This window comes from Alexandromys fortis, unplaced genomic scaffold (assembly GCF_014885135.2).
Source record: "Alexandromys fortis isolate MF-2015 unplaced genomic scaffold, M_Fortis_MF-2015_v1.1 scaffold_18, whole genome shotgun sequence".
NCBI lineage: Eukaryota > Metazoa > Chordata > Mammalia > Rodentia > Cricetidae > Alexandromys > Alexandromys fortis.
This window is the reverse complement of record NW_026067897.1, coordinates 14579801-14592383: the sequence shown is the minus strand read 5'-3', so window position 1 is coordinate 14592383 and position 12583 is coordinate 14579801. Positions and strand designations below refer to the sequence as shown.

Sequence of the window (12583 nt, the reverse complement as noted above, 5' to 3'; positions counted from 1 at the left end):
TGGCATAAGAGAGCATATCTCTAGAATTTCTTATCTGTCCAAACTTAAACTGTAAATGACTCATAAGGGGCAATATACAGTAATTTACAAATGCTATGTTTTCCCTTACACCTTACTCTCCTGTGGTTAAACATTGTCAACTTTATGAAAACTAAACTACTGGGGATTTTTTTAAACCTTCAACCTCTCCGGGTGTCTATGGGATGATTATTCTTCATTGCACTCTATAACCTCTGAAGAGTACAAAGAAGGGAGGGAGGAAAGGAGAGAAGGAGGAAGGAAGAACGAGGAAGGAAAGGAATGGGGAGGGAAGGAAGGAGGGAGAAGACTGAGAAAAGAAGAAAGTTAATAAACTCAAAGACACTAGTCATCTGGCTAGAGACAGATGCAAACATGGCTGTCTTCATCATCTTCTCATCGCATGGCCCATGAACACCCATCTGGGGTGAGTGCTACCCCAACACTTCAATGCTATATCTATTTCATACTCTCGATGACTCTTTGGAGGTATCCCCTGGAGCCAGGCTTAGAGATGAGAAGACTGATCTCCACGGTGGCCCCCAGCTTGGCAGTAGTGGGGTCACTGCTGCACACTGAGGTCTGCCCAGCTCCAGAGCACTGGGACCTGGCTTTACCCAGTCTGACAGTGGCGGACTGCCAGAACACGTGATTTTTTTTTCCAGGGTTGCTCATTGCCCCCATGGTGAAGATTCAAAGCCAAGCACAGTGACTAATTGCCAGCTAAATTAATAGAGACAGAATCAGTCACAGCATGGAGTAGACTCCATCGGGACTACTGCAGCTATGCATTGTGCTTGACTGTGAATTGTGTACAATTCTCATGCTCGTAATGTGGTCGGTGTGGGAGCAGATTGTAGACATGTAAAGTATCTAGCAGCCATGCAGTGTGTGAATTGTTACTACATTGTAGTAGTGGTTCTCAACCCATGGCTAGGCTAACGAATCCTTCTGGTTGCGGGGGATTGAGGACCCTTTCACAGGTGTTATGTATTGAAAGACTCTAAATGCATTTGTAAGCTCCCTCAGCCCTAAGGTTTTTTCTAAAACCTTACACTCACTCTATCTTGGAAAAGGGACAGTCACACACACACACACAGGACTGCTTATCCTCCTGTGTCCTTGTAAATAACCACGTGCTGGACTGCTCATCCCCCTGTGTCCTTGAGAATAATCTTCAAACGTAACTCCATTTTGGGAATTGAGGCAAATACAACCCACAGATGTTGACTCAGTTCCTGATGCATTGATTTAGTCACTGAACCAAAGGTCAGGAAGACCACAGAGATGCTCTCCCTTATCACCTGACCACGCAGCTATTCTCCTGCCCTAAAATAGACCAATCACTACTAGTAACCCTTTGAATAAGCCAATCCAATAAGTTGGAAAACAACTTACAGGTTCCCCCCCCCCTTGTGTCTGTGGCTTTTCGCTTTAGAAGATGGACTGTAACAGCTATCGTTGTCCTTCATATCCCAAACCTGAGGGACCCTGTCATGACAGAATAAAAATCCTCTTGCTTTTGCATCAATTTGTGGTTGTCTGGAGCAACTCTTCCCTGATGTTTGGACATCTAATCCAACAGTATCAAATATCCTGCATAGCAGTTACTTACATTATGATTCATAACAGTAGCAAAATTACAGTTATGAGGTAGCAACAAAAATAATTTTGTGGTTGGGGGTCACCACAGCGTGAGGAACTGCATTGAAGACTTGCAGCATTAGGAAGGTTGAGAAGCACTGGATTAGAGAATAGAGCAGACAATACTGAGCCTTCCTACAAGGCTAGGTATGGATTTTGGAATACATTAAATTTGAGCATATTATTATTTTTCTCTCTCTCATTTCTGGCTGCCACCTAGGAAGAAGTGGAAATGGATTCCTGACCATCATGACGTCCTATGGGAAAGCACGTATGCAGTCTTTCACATGACCAACATTTACAAGGCTCTAAGTATGTGATCAAGTCTTAGATACTGGGCACACACAAATGGAAAGACACAGCTTCAATTTTGCTTTCTGTGTGTTGCTCTTTGACCTCTCCTTTCCATGTTGGCTTTTCTTTCTTAATCTCTCTCTCTCTCTCTCTCTCTCTGTCTCTGTTTGAACTATTTGTGAGTGTTACAGCTCTGAAGGGAAAGGTATCCTGACTTGTCAGGAAGTCAGCTGATATACATGAACCTGGGGCACAGTGGGGGATGGTGCCCCCCACAGGATGTAGCGATCCTGCTCCTCTCCCAGAGAGAGTGGTTATAGCTGAACTCTGCTCTGTTCCCTTAAGGGAACATCCTAGCAGGGGTATCAGTTTCTTCTGCTCTGCTCAGCTCCCACTGAAGATGTTACTTCTGCTTCACTCTGCTAAAGAAGAAGCCCCTGCAGAAATGTAGCAATCTCCTCTGACAAAAAGTTACCTTTTCTGCTCCACTCCCTAAGGAGTTTTCCAGCCAATATAACTATTTCTTCTGTTTTTTTTTTTTTTTTTTTTTTTTTTTTTTTTTTTGATTTTTGAGGCAGGGTTTCTCCGTAGCTTTTGGTTCCTGTCCTGGAACTAGCTCTTGTAGACCAGGCTGGCCTCGAACTCACAGAGATCTGCCTGCCTCTGCCTCCTGAGTGCTGGGATTAAAGGCGTGTGCCACCACCGCCCGGCTAAGATACGTTTCTTTTATTGGCTCTGATTCTAGGGCCAAAGTGTATGTCTTTTGCTCTGGTTTCAGAGTCAGGGTGTCCTTCTTTGGTTCTGGGTTCAGGGCTAAAGTGTTTCTCTCACTGACCTGGTTATCAGATCCAGGGTTTGTTTCTTTCTCAGGCTGTAGCTTCAAGGTCCCTGCTAGATTTGGCGCTCAGAGATTGGTTGGTTTCCTGCTCAGGGATTGGTTAGTTTTTCTGTTCAGGGATTGGTTTTATGTTCTGTTGGTCAGAGACAGAGTTGGCTCTGTTTTCAGCTCCAAGCCGTGTTTCTTTCTCTGGCCCTTTTTAACTTTTTGGCTCCAGTTTTCTCATTTTTAAACATGTTTTTCACTGATTCTTTGTGAATTTCATACCACGCACCCCAATTCCACTCATTTCCCAGTCCTTCCAGGTCTGCAGTCTGTGACTGCAGTTCCATGGTGAGAGGGCTTGCTTCACATGTGTGAGGCCTTGAGTTTGATTCTTGGTCCCCACACAAAACAAAACAGGACAAACTGAAGCCTCCCCACCCCACTTGAAATTGACATAAGAATGGCCAAGCACTTTGATCATGTAAACAACTGCACCCGTGGCTATCTCTGGAAAATCTTGGTAACCTACTATTACTTAGCTTCATATGGGCTCTGTTGTAACGGTCATGAAAACATCACCCATGGATCATGCCCAGAGCAAGGCTGACTAAAGAAAATGGAAGGAACACAATTATCTCCTGTGATGTGGGATGCCCCTCTGTATGCTATGAATATGTTTTTATTACCCTTGGTTAATAAAGAAGCTGATTCGGCCTATGGCAGGGCAGAATATAGCCAGGATGGAAGGATAGAGAGAGAGTCAAGGAGATGCCATATTGCTGCCGACAGAGTCAGATGCCCGTATTTTACCTGGTAAGCCACAGCCTCGTGGCGATACACAGAATAATAAAATGGGTTAATTTAAGATATAAGAGTTAGTTAGTAGGAAGCCTGAGCTAATAGGCCAAGCAGTGTTGTAATTAATAGAGTTTCTGTGTCTGAGCAGTCAGGAAACAAACGAGCGGCCTCCATCTACACTACTGCAATGGTTTCATTCAAGGTCTCGTGAGGACCATCATGCCCTGTTCTTCCCATGAGACATCAGGAGAGGGACTGAGAGAAAGCAGGTGACAGGGCATGCTGAAAATCAAAACACAGAACACTTGCTGAGGCTTCAGAAAACGTCACAGGTATGTTTGGTTTTGGGTGGCAGTTCACATGAGCTCTTGAATCTTCGCTTCCAGTTTTTGTTCATCAGCTCCATGAAATTCATAGATCTGTTTCAAATACACAAAGGCACAGAAGGGTTTATTGACGCGAGCGCTGCAAAGGCATCGAAGTGTCAAGGAGTTCTGTGTCTGATTGAATAGTTGTTTCTCGTTTCCATAATCTCAGAAGCTGTCCAAGTATTAATACACATTAAATAGATTAAATCCCTGACCTTTTATTTGTCGCAAGACCAGGTACACTCAGGTGGTCACTCTTTCAAAATGAGTGATATGAATATTTCTCCAGGTCTCTGTAATTCTTCTTAACATATGACCTAAAGTGTATGACACCACTGGAGATGAAGATGCCCAATCCTTGAAATTAGAGCTTTTGATATATTGGCATTGAGGGCTTCTTCAGGTATATACACAATTTTCTAAAACAAAAAGTCTTTTTGTGACTTCTGCTCAGGTCATGGTGGTATAATTGATTCTAAGAAGTGCGTGTTTTACACATTTCCTCCAACCCCAACTCAACTTTATAGTGGATGGTATATTTTAATCGGAACATTTTTTTTTAGTAGTATATAAAATAATGTCTCTCTCTTTCTCTTTTCTACACAGGTCTTAGGTAGCCAACACTGGCCATAAAGTCCAGTCCTGATCCTCCTGCTTCCACCCACAAAGTGCTAGGATTACAGGCATACAGTGAACCTGACCTGCTGTAACACCTTTCAAATAGCTCTCTCATGTTTGGGTTGGGGAGACAGATCAGCTGGTGAGGTGTTTGATACACATGCATGAGGTATTGCGTTTGAGTTCCTAGCACCCAACTAAAGAGTGTGGTGTGGTTTACTGTGTGTGGTGATAATCCCAGAGCTGCGGGGGTGGACGCAGGTGGATCCCCTGGTTTTGATGTCCAGATAATTGGTGATCTCCAATGAGAGACCCAAAATCACCAAGACAGATGGCTCCTGAGGAGCCGTGCTGAGGTTGTCCTCGGGCTTCCAGAGGCACTTACATAACACTCATATGAACACACGAAATAAGCACGTAGCAGTTATTGAAATAAGGACGTCAGCCTGTCCTTTAAATCCACCACCACGTCAACACTAGGTGTATTAGTTATTGGGATCCAGGGAAGAATATAAGTAAACTGAGGTGAGGAGCAGGTGAAGACTTGAGCTTCTGGTAAGGTTGGAGTAGGGACTGGAACATTCTAGAACAAGCCTCTGTGCTCGGCGTGCTGCAGAGAAGTAACCGTCCCCAAACCTCTTGTTCCTGCTTCCCCCACTCAGCAGCTTCCCCTCTGGGTCTGCCGTTTTATTGACTCCTTGAATGCCAGCCCCAGGTGTGGGTTTATGTCCATCTCCGTCTCATTTCGCTTACCTTCCTAGTCTCCACTCCACGTCTGAGACAGCACAGTGTTCTTTTGAGTCTCGAGAATAGAGGGACCTATGTGTGGGTGCAGAATTTCACGGTTTATCTGAGTTGCCGGTCTGTAGCCATCTCCTCATAAACAGTTCCCATGGTTTTGGCCAGGGGAGGAAGGTATCAGAAGGGATCTGCCGATGGGTCTCCCCTTCAGGGCTGGGGAAAGCTCACTCGGTGAAATGTTTGCCTAACACGCACAGAGACCTGGCTTTGAACCCGGGAACCTCATCAGCCAACTGTGGTGGTTACACTTGTAGCCCCAGCATCCAGGAGGTGCAGAAGTTCAAAGTCATCCTGAGCTTCGTAGTGAGTCTGGAGTCAGCAGAGGCTACCTTAGACCTTGTTTTGGGGCGGGGAGTTCTTCCTATTACTAGGATGGCAACCAGAGAGGGTGCCTCTGGGGCCTGAAGGGAGATTCACTATGGGGTCTTAAAGGGACTTTGTCCCTTGTCTCAAGTCAGAGCTGGAGTGGAAAGCAGGCGGTGGGAGGTTTTGGATTCCACTTTATTCTGTTTATCCAGTGGGAGCTCAAGGGTGGGAATCACTATGCAAGAGCAGTGACTTCCTCCTAACCTTCTTTTGGATCTTATGTCCAAGGATCCTCCTAAATCTTTATCTTTTCTTCTTCTATAGGGGAGTCGGATGCAACTGAAGGTAGGAGGGAGACCATGTGAGGCAAACAGAGCATCCACAGGGAAAAGATGGCGTGTCTGTTCCCAGGACCGCCACCTAATTCCAGATGGCCTTCTGGGCTCCTTAGGCTCCCTTAGAAGATATTTCTCTCATCTCTTTAGAGATGTACTCAGTGGATCATGTTTTATCTGTTTTATTTCAGCCTGCTTCTTGCTTCAAAGGACAGTGAGAACTCGGAAAGAAAATAAAAGAGGTTGGGGCAGAGAGAATTCCCTAACTGGAAAAAGCTATGTCTCGTAGTGGGATGGTATAAGCTATGGGGTACAAAAAAATGGGGCACAGCTCTAGAGGGGGATGAGTTCCGTGATTATGGGGTTATGAGATTCCTTCTATAGCTGCCAAGAGCAGCCAGGAGCAGTAAGTGCCACGGCTACTGTCTAGTCTGATGTCTTCCTAGAGATACCTTCACCCTCCACAGGGGACTGTCACCCACCCTATTACGTGAGCCAGAACTGCACAAAATTCCGTACTGTGTAACCATTCCCAGGCACCACGCCTGCCTCTCACATTACGATATGTTCAAAAGCAACCTCAATTCTGAGTTTTTTCACAATGAGTTGCTTTTGCATATTTTTTGAACTTTACAAGTAGAATTCTACAGACTGTATTCTTTCTTAAAAGAAAAAATTATTTTTTTTTGTATTTTATGTACTTTGTTATTTTGCCTGTATGTATGCCCGTGTGAGGGTGTTGGATATCCTGGAACAGGAGTTACAGACAGTTGTGAGCTGCCGTGTGGGTGCTGGGAATTGTACCCGGTTCCCTTGGAAGAGCAGCCAGTGCTTTTAACCACTGAGCCATCTCTCCAGACCTACAGATTGTATACTAGGTCTGACTGTTTTTACTCAGTTTCATGCTCACGGTGTTTCTCTGTTCCACAGTGGTCTGGATGTGTTTCAGTATTCCTTTGCGTGAGTCTAACATAATTTATCCACTTGCACTCTGGGGAATGATGGTGCTGGGGACATTCTTGTCGATGTATTTGTGGGTGATATGGAAGAGTTCCTTCCTGCTGTATACGCAAAGAATGGAATTACGGGGTTAAACTTTAATGGGAGTCCTCTCTCTCTCTCTGTTTCTCTCTCTCTCTCCTCTCCCCCTCCTTTCTCAGAAAGGATCTTATGTAATGCAGGCTGGTCTTCACCATACAGAATTGCCAAGGACAACCACAAATTGCTGTATGTACAACCACACTCAATTTATACCATTCTGGAAACTAACCGAAGGCTGGCTAGGCCATCATTCTGCCAACTGAAGGGCAACAACAGCCCCCGAAACTGACTGTTCCAGCAAAGGATGGGTGTTCTGGTTGCTCCACATCCTTGACATTTGGTCACCAGTTTTTGTCATGTCAGCCATTCTGGTGGTTTTAAGGGACTTTACCTTTGTTTCCTAACTGGCCACCTTTAAAATGGACTATAGCAATAACCCCAAAACTTTCTTTGTGCTCAGTTTTGTGCCTTTTCTGTCCACCTCCTCCCATGAATCTCAAAGCTACAAATGTGCTTGTGGGATCCTTTCCAAGCTCTTCAGAGTTCTCTTCCTCATTGTAAAAATCCCTTCTAATGTTGTCTTAATTTTGTCTCCTCCTCCTCGATACCATGCCCTGCGTGAACTCTGAACTATGGGAACACTTCACAGGGGACTCACTGTTTACTTCAAAACCACTTTGTCTGAGTGCTTGGCTGCAAGCGTTTTAGACCTTGGAATATTTGAAACTAAATTCCGAGATATCCTGGGGATGAGACTCAAATCTAACTGGAAATTTGCGTCTATTTCACGCGTCTCACTGATGTGGGAGTGTCATATATCAATCTGTTGATTTCATTGGTTAAGTTATAATAAACCAGCTGCTTGGCCTCATGGCTTGGAACATAGATGGGAGGAGTAAACAGAATTCTGGGCGGAAGAGGAAGTGACGTCAGACTCTGCTCTGCTCCCGGAGAGACTCGACATCTCTGCACTCTGGAGCAGAGACACCATGATGGACGGAGGCTAGACTCTTCCCGGTAAGCGCACCTTGGGGTGCTTACACACATCATTAGAAATGGGCTAGTCCAGGTGCGAGAATTAGCCTGTAAGGGCTAGAGTTCATGGGCCAAGCAGTTCTTTTTAAATGAATACAGTTTGTGTGTTGTTATTTCGGGCGTGAGCTAGCCAAGCGGCCGGGGTGTTGGGGACGCAGCCCCGCTGCTCTTATTTCAACATCTCACAGCCTGAAGTCTGCTCTAGCTTCTTTCATGTTGCTCTGATAAAACACTTACTAAAACCAGCTTGGAGGAGGGTAGGGTTTGTTTCATCTCACAAATCCTAGGTCACAATCCGTCACGGAGGAGTCAGGAACCATGGAGGAATGATGCTCGTTGGCTCGATCTCTGGACCACTTCCTGGCTCATGCTTAGCTAGCTATAAAGTGCCCAGGGCCACTGACTGAGGAATGGTGCCACCAATGGTGGGCTAGGTCCTCCTACATCAACCAATTATCAAGACAGTCCCTCATGCTCACAGACCAACCTGACTTACGTAGTTCCTCCGTTGCTGCTTCTGTTCTAAGATGACCCTAGCCTGTGTCAAGCTGACAATAAAGGCTTACCGAGGCAGTAATCTTGTACAAGGCTTTTTCTCATCTTAATTCACAAAACTGAGTCTACGAACATTGACACATCGATCTGACAGCATCATGTCCCTATGAAATATCAGATTTTGGAACGTTGTGACTTTGGATGTTTGGGTTATGGACACTCGCAAGGTTTTCTTTTAGAATGTGCACTTAATGCGTACCTGTGCTAAGCTGGGGCCTTGTGAATGAGACAGATGAAATCTCTTAGGTGTTCAGATGCTAATAATTTCATGCTATTGTTATGTAAGCATGTAAACTATCTCAGATACACACACATGCTACTCTATCAATCTCTGCTTCTCCTTATCCAGTCCTATCCCGCCCTGATGGCGGTCACCTCAGGAAGCCTTCTGAAACATTTTCTTTGCCATCCTAGAGCACGCTGGACTTTCCATTATGATATGACATAATTGATTTTATGTTCATTCTGCCCATTAGCTCAAGGATGCAGACTGCAGTTTTTTTTTTTTTTTCCCAGCATAACTGTAGGGTCCAGTTTGGAACTCTCACACAAACTAGCTTTCATTAGAATTGAGTTCTGTTATACTCAGTTTTGGCCATTGAAGTGTGAGTTTAAGACTCCGGATTGTATTAAATTTCAGAATAAAGTGTCCCCTTCCTTCCCCGGGTTAGTGGTAACTGTCACTTGACAGAATGGAGAAGCACTGGAGATGGGCTTGGGGCACGCCTGTGAGGATTTCTCTGGTTAGGAAGCCCACTCTCTGTAGATGGCGTCGTTTGCTGCCATCCTGGGCGGTGGAAGTGAGGAGAGAGACTGAGCAGTGTGCATCCACCCCCTGGCCTCTTTTTCTGACCGCAGATGTGAGCTAGCCGCTGTGAGCTCTTAGTGCCTTGCCTTCCCTGCCACGAGGGGCTGTGCCTGGAACTGTAAGTGAACCCGAGTCCTTTTTCTCTTGGTTGACCTTCTCAGGGCATTTTGTCTCTGTGTCACGACAGGGACTGAGACACCTTCTTTCCTGCTTTCTTGCCAGCCTTTCCTCTGCTCCCTCCCTTCTACGTTCCCTTGTTATCCTAGAAAACTGAACCCAAAGCCTTCCCACATGCCAGGCAGGCATGAGCTCCGTCATCCTCAGCACGGCCTCCTTCGTCTAGTTGACCAAAGACAGACATCACATGCATCTCCCTGTCTAGTGCTGGGCTTTGTGTCTGGGAACGTAGTAAGAAGACTTTGTAAAGAAGGAAACCTTTATTCCACAAGTGGCCTTGCTCATGGGAGCTCTGCAAGTGTCCCGGATATCACTGGAGATTCGAGGAATGCCAGAGTGCAGAGATGCGCCAGAGTGCATGCCTAGAACCCAGGCCTGAATTCTCGTAATTTTCACATCCTTTCTAGATTATTTATAACAGCCCGTACAATATAAATGCTGCACAGATGGCTGTTACCCTCTATTGTTTTAGGGATAATAACAAGAATGAGAAGTTTGTACATTTTCAGTACAAGTATTTTTCAGGTATTTTTGATCTGTTGTTCATTGAATGTATGAACATGGGATCCGCAGATGCACGAAGTCAACTATAAATGGCTTGTGAGTTCTGATCAAAGTGTTTCTCTCTTTTAGTCTGGTGCTGTGCTGTGTCTCTCCAAATCTTTGACCAGAAGCTTCAGGATGTGAGTTTATGGCTCTTAACATCTCCTTGATTTCAAAATAATCTCCCCACCCCCAATTTGAGATAGGTCTCACTATGTACCCCCCACTTTGAGATAGGGTCTCACTATGTACCCCCCACCCCACTTTGAGACAGGGTTTCACTATGTACCCCCACCCCACTTTGAGATAGGGTCTCACTATGCATCCCTGGCTAGCCTTGACCTTGAAATTCTTCTGCCCCAATCAACCAAGAGATAAAATTGCAGGTGTGCTCGCACACCTAGCTGGGTCCTTCTTTGTGAGCTGTTGCTGCTGTGTGCTGGAAAATAGTCGCAACAAAAATGCTAAACTCCTGGTTTTTGAGGCCAATGGGAGGAGGGAGGCTATTCAGTCCTTAAAAAAATACTCAAAACCCAACATGTTTTAAAAACAGCTTTCCTTATGGACATTTTCAAACACACACACATAGAGTAATGCTTATGTTGTGGTGATGCGGCGCACCTTTAATCCCAGCACTCAGCAGGCAGAGGCCGGAGGATCTCTGAGTCCGAGGCCAGCCTGGTCTACAGAGAGTTCTAAGACAGCTAGGGCCACACAGAGAAACCTTGTCTTGAAAAGCAAAAGCAAAAACAAACAAACACATGAACCAAAGAGAGTAATGAAGTGATTCCTGATTTACCTGCCACCTAGGTCTAGCCAGAGGCAATATTTCTCATATGCCGAAGACGCCCTAACATTTACATGCAGCCTGTTGCAGAGCACTCAGAGACAGTGGTCCCTTCCGAACAAAGAGATAGCTGACAGGCAAAATTACACTAATGATGCATGCGTAGGCTAATTATAATAAATGCCCTGGCCGGTTGTTGTGCAATTTTTGTTGAGTGGATATTGAAGTTACATTTAGGCCAGCTGCGTGGTCCAGACTGAGCTCATCAATCTCCCAGACATCTGTACTTAGTTAATAACAGCAAGAGGAGCAACCCATGGGGCACCAGCTACGAGAGACAAAGAACAATAGCGCCATCCCACCAAACAATACAGATGTTTGTGATACAGTGTATAATTTACAATAACACACATAAAAGGAGAACATTCTGCTTCAGATAGATGGATTTTCTGAGGGATTAGATGGTATGACTAAGACAGAAAAAGGGTACGTTTAATGCTAGAATCTTGCCTCACCTAAGAGGAGGGGACGACGGTAAGTGTCAGTTCTATCTTGATTCTTCCTCTGACCCTACCCAGAACTGCTTACATCTCCAGCCAGTATTTGAATCTCACTGGCTTCTCCTATGCCTCAGGCTGACCTTGATAAAGTAAAGTAATTCAATGAGAGTCTTTGCAGTTGAGCTAAAATATATCCAGGAGGCACCTGGAGGAAGGGGCACTCATACAAGATGAGGGCAAATAGCCAGGCTCCTGTTTCCACCACTTAGGCCTCCTGGATGGCATCTTTTGAACTTGTTCTGATGGTGGGATACAGCAGAACACTCATTGATGTTATTTTCTGGGAGCTGCTTCCACGTCTTACTCTTTGGGTATCAGTGTCCCAAATGACGACAAAAGTACATTGCCTTTTCTGTGGCAACAGCTAACTTTTTGGTTCCGATCATACTCATTTGGGGTCTGATGTTTAGATTTGCCATGGAAGTGCAAAGGCAGACATATTGTTATGTAACGAAACTGGCGTGGCTGTGCTCCTGTGTGATTGGTCTGTGAACAGGTGGAGGGCCAGCTTGGACTGGAGCGTGCGGATTCTTATTCTGGGCCACCAGCCTATTCTGCTGAGCAGACACAAGAAGCTGCTGCAGGGCCAGATCCTCAATATAGTGGGACTTACCACTGAAGGGGATGTGGTATGATGTTGGAGTTCATCTCCAGCCACGTTAAGAATAGGAAAGGCCATTTTGGACCATGGCTACCAGAGATGATGATCTGCCTGTCACTGGAATGGGACTTTGTTCTTTGGGGTAAACACAGCTCCCAGGGTCATTTTCTTCAATGGCATATGCCTGTCCTCATGTTCCCACTAGGAAAATCTGCTCAGATTTTCAGTGTTGGGTTTCTGTAACCCTTGGTTTACCTCCATTCCCACTCCGGCTCACCAAGCTCAGAGTGAGTGTCTCTTAATCCTAGATGAAGGAAAAGCTCAAGTCTGTTTTCTCTCATTTTGGGACACCCTGATCGAGGGCACGGCCATACTTTCCCCCAGTCCTTTCCAGATATCCTGGGGAAAAGGGGCCCAGATTTGCCTTCTTCAGATGGGTGGTCTTTTAGGTGTTGAGAGTCATGCAAGACA

At 45.4% G+C, this 12583-nt stretch overlaps 1 protein-coding gene across 1 annotated transcript in view; it reads right to left on the bottom strand.

The window, feature by feature from the left end:
- Positions 1–2963: 2963 nt before the first annotated feature.
- LOC126514817 (thioredoxin domain-containing protein 8) overlaps positions 2964–12583 on the bottom strand; it is a 28046-nt gene continuing 18426 nt past the window's right edge. Inside the window, exon 7 of the mRNA XM_050163996.1 lies at positions 2964–3996. Within this exon, the coding sequence (XP_050019953.1) occupies positions 3934–3996 (63 nt within the window). The 3' untranslated portion in view covers positions 2964–3933. The remainder of the gene's footprint in view (positions 3997–12583) is intronic.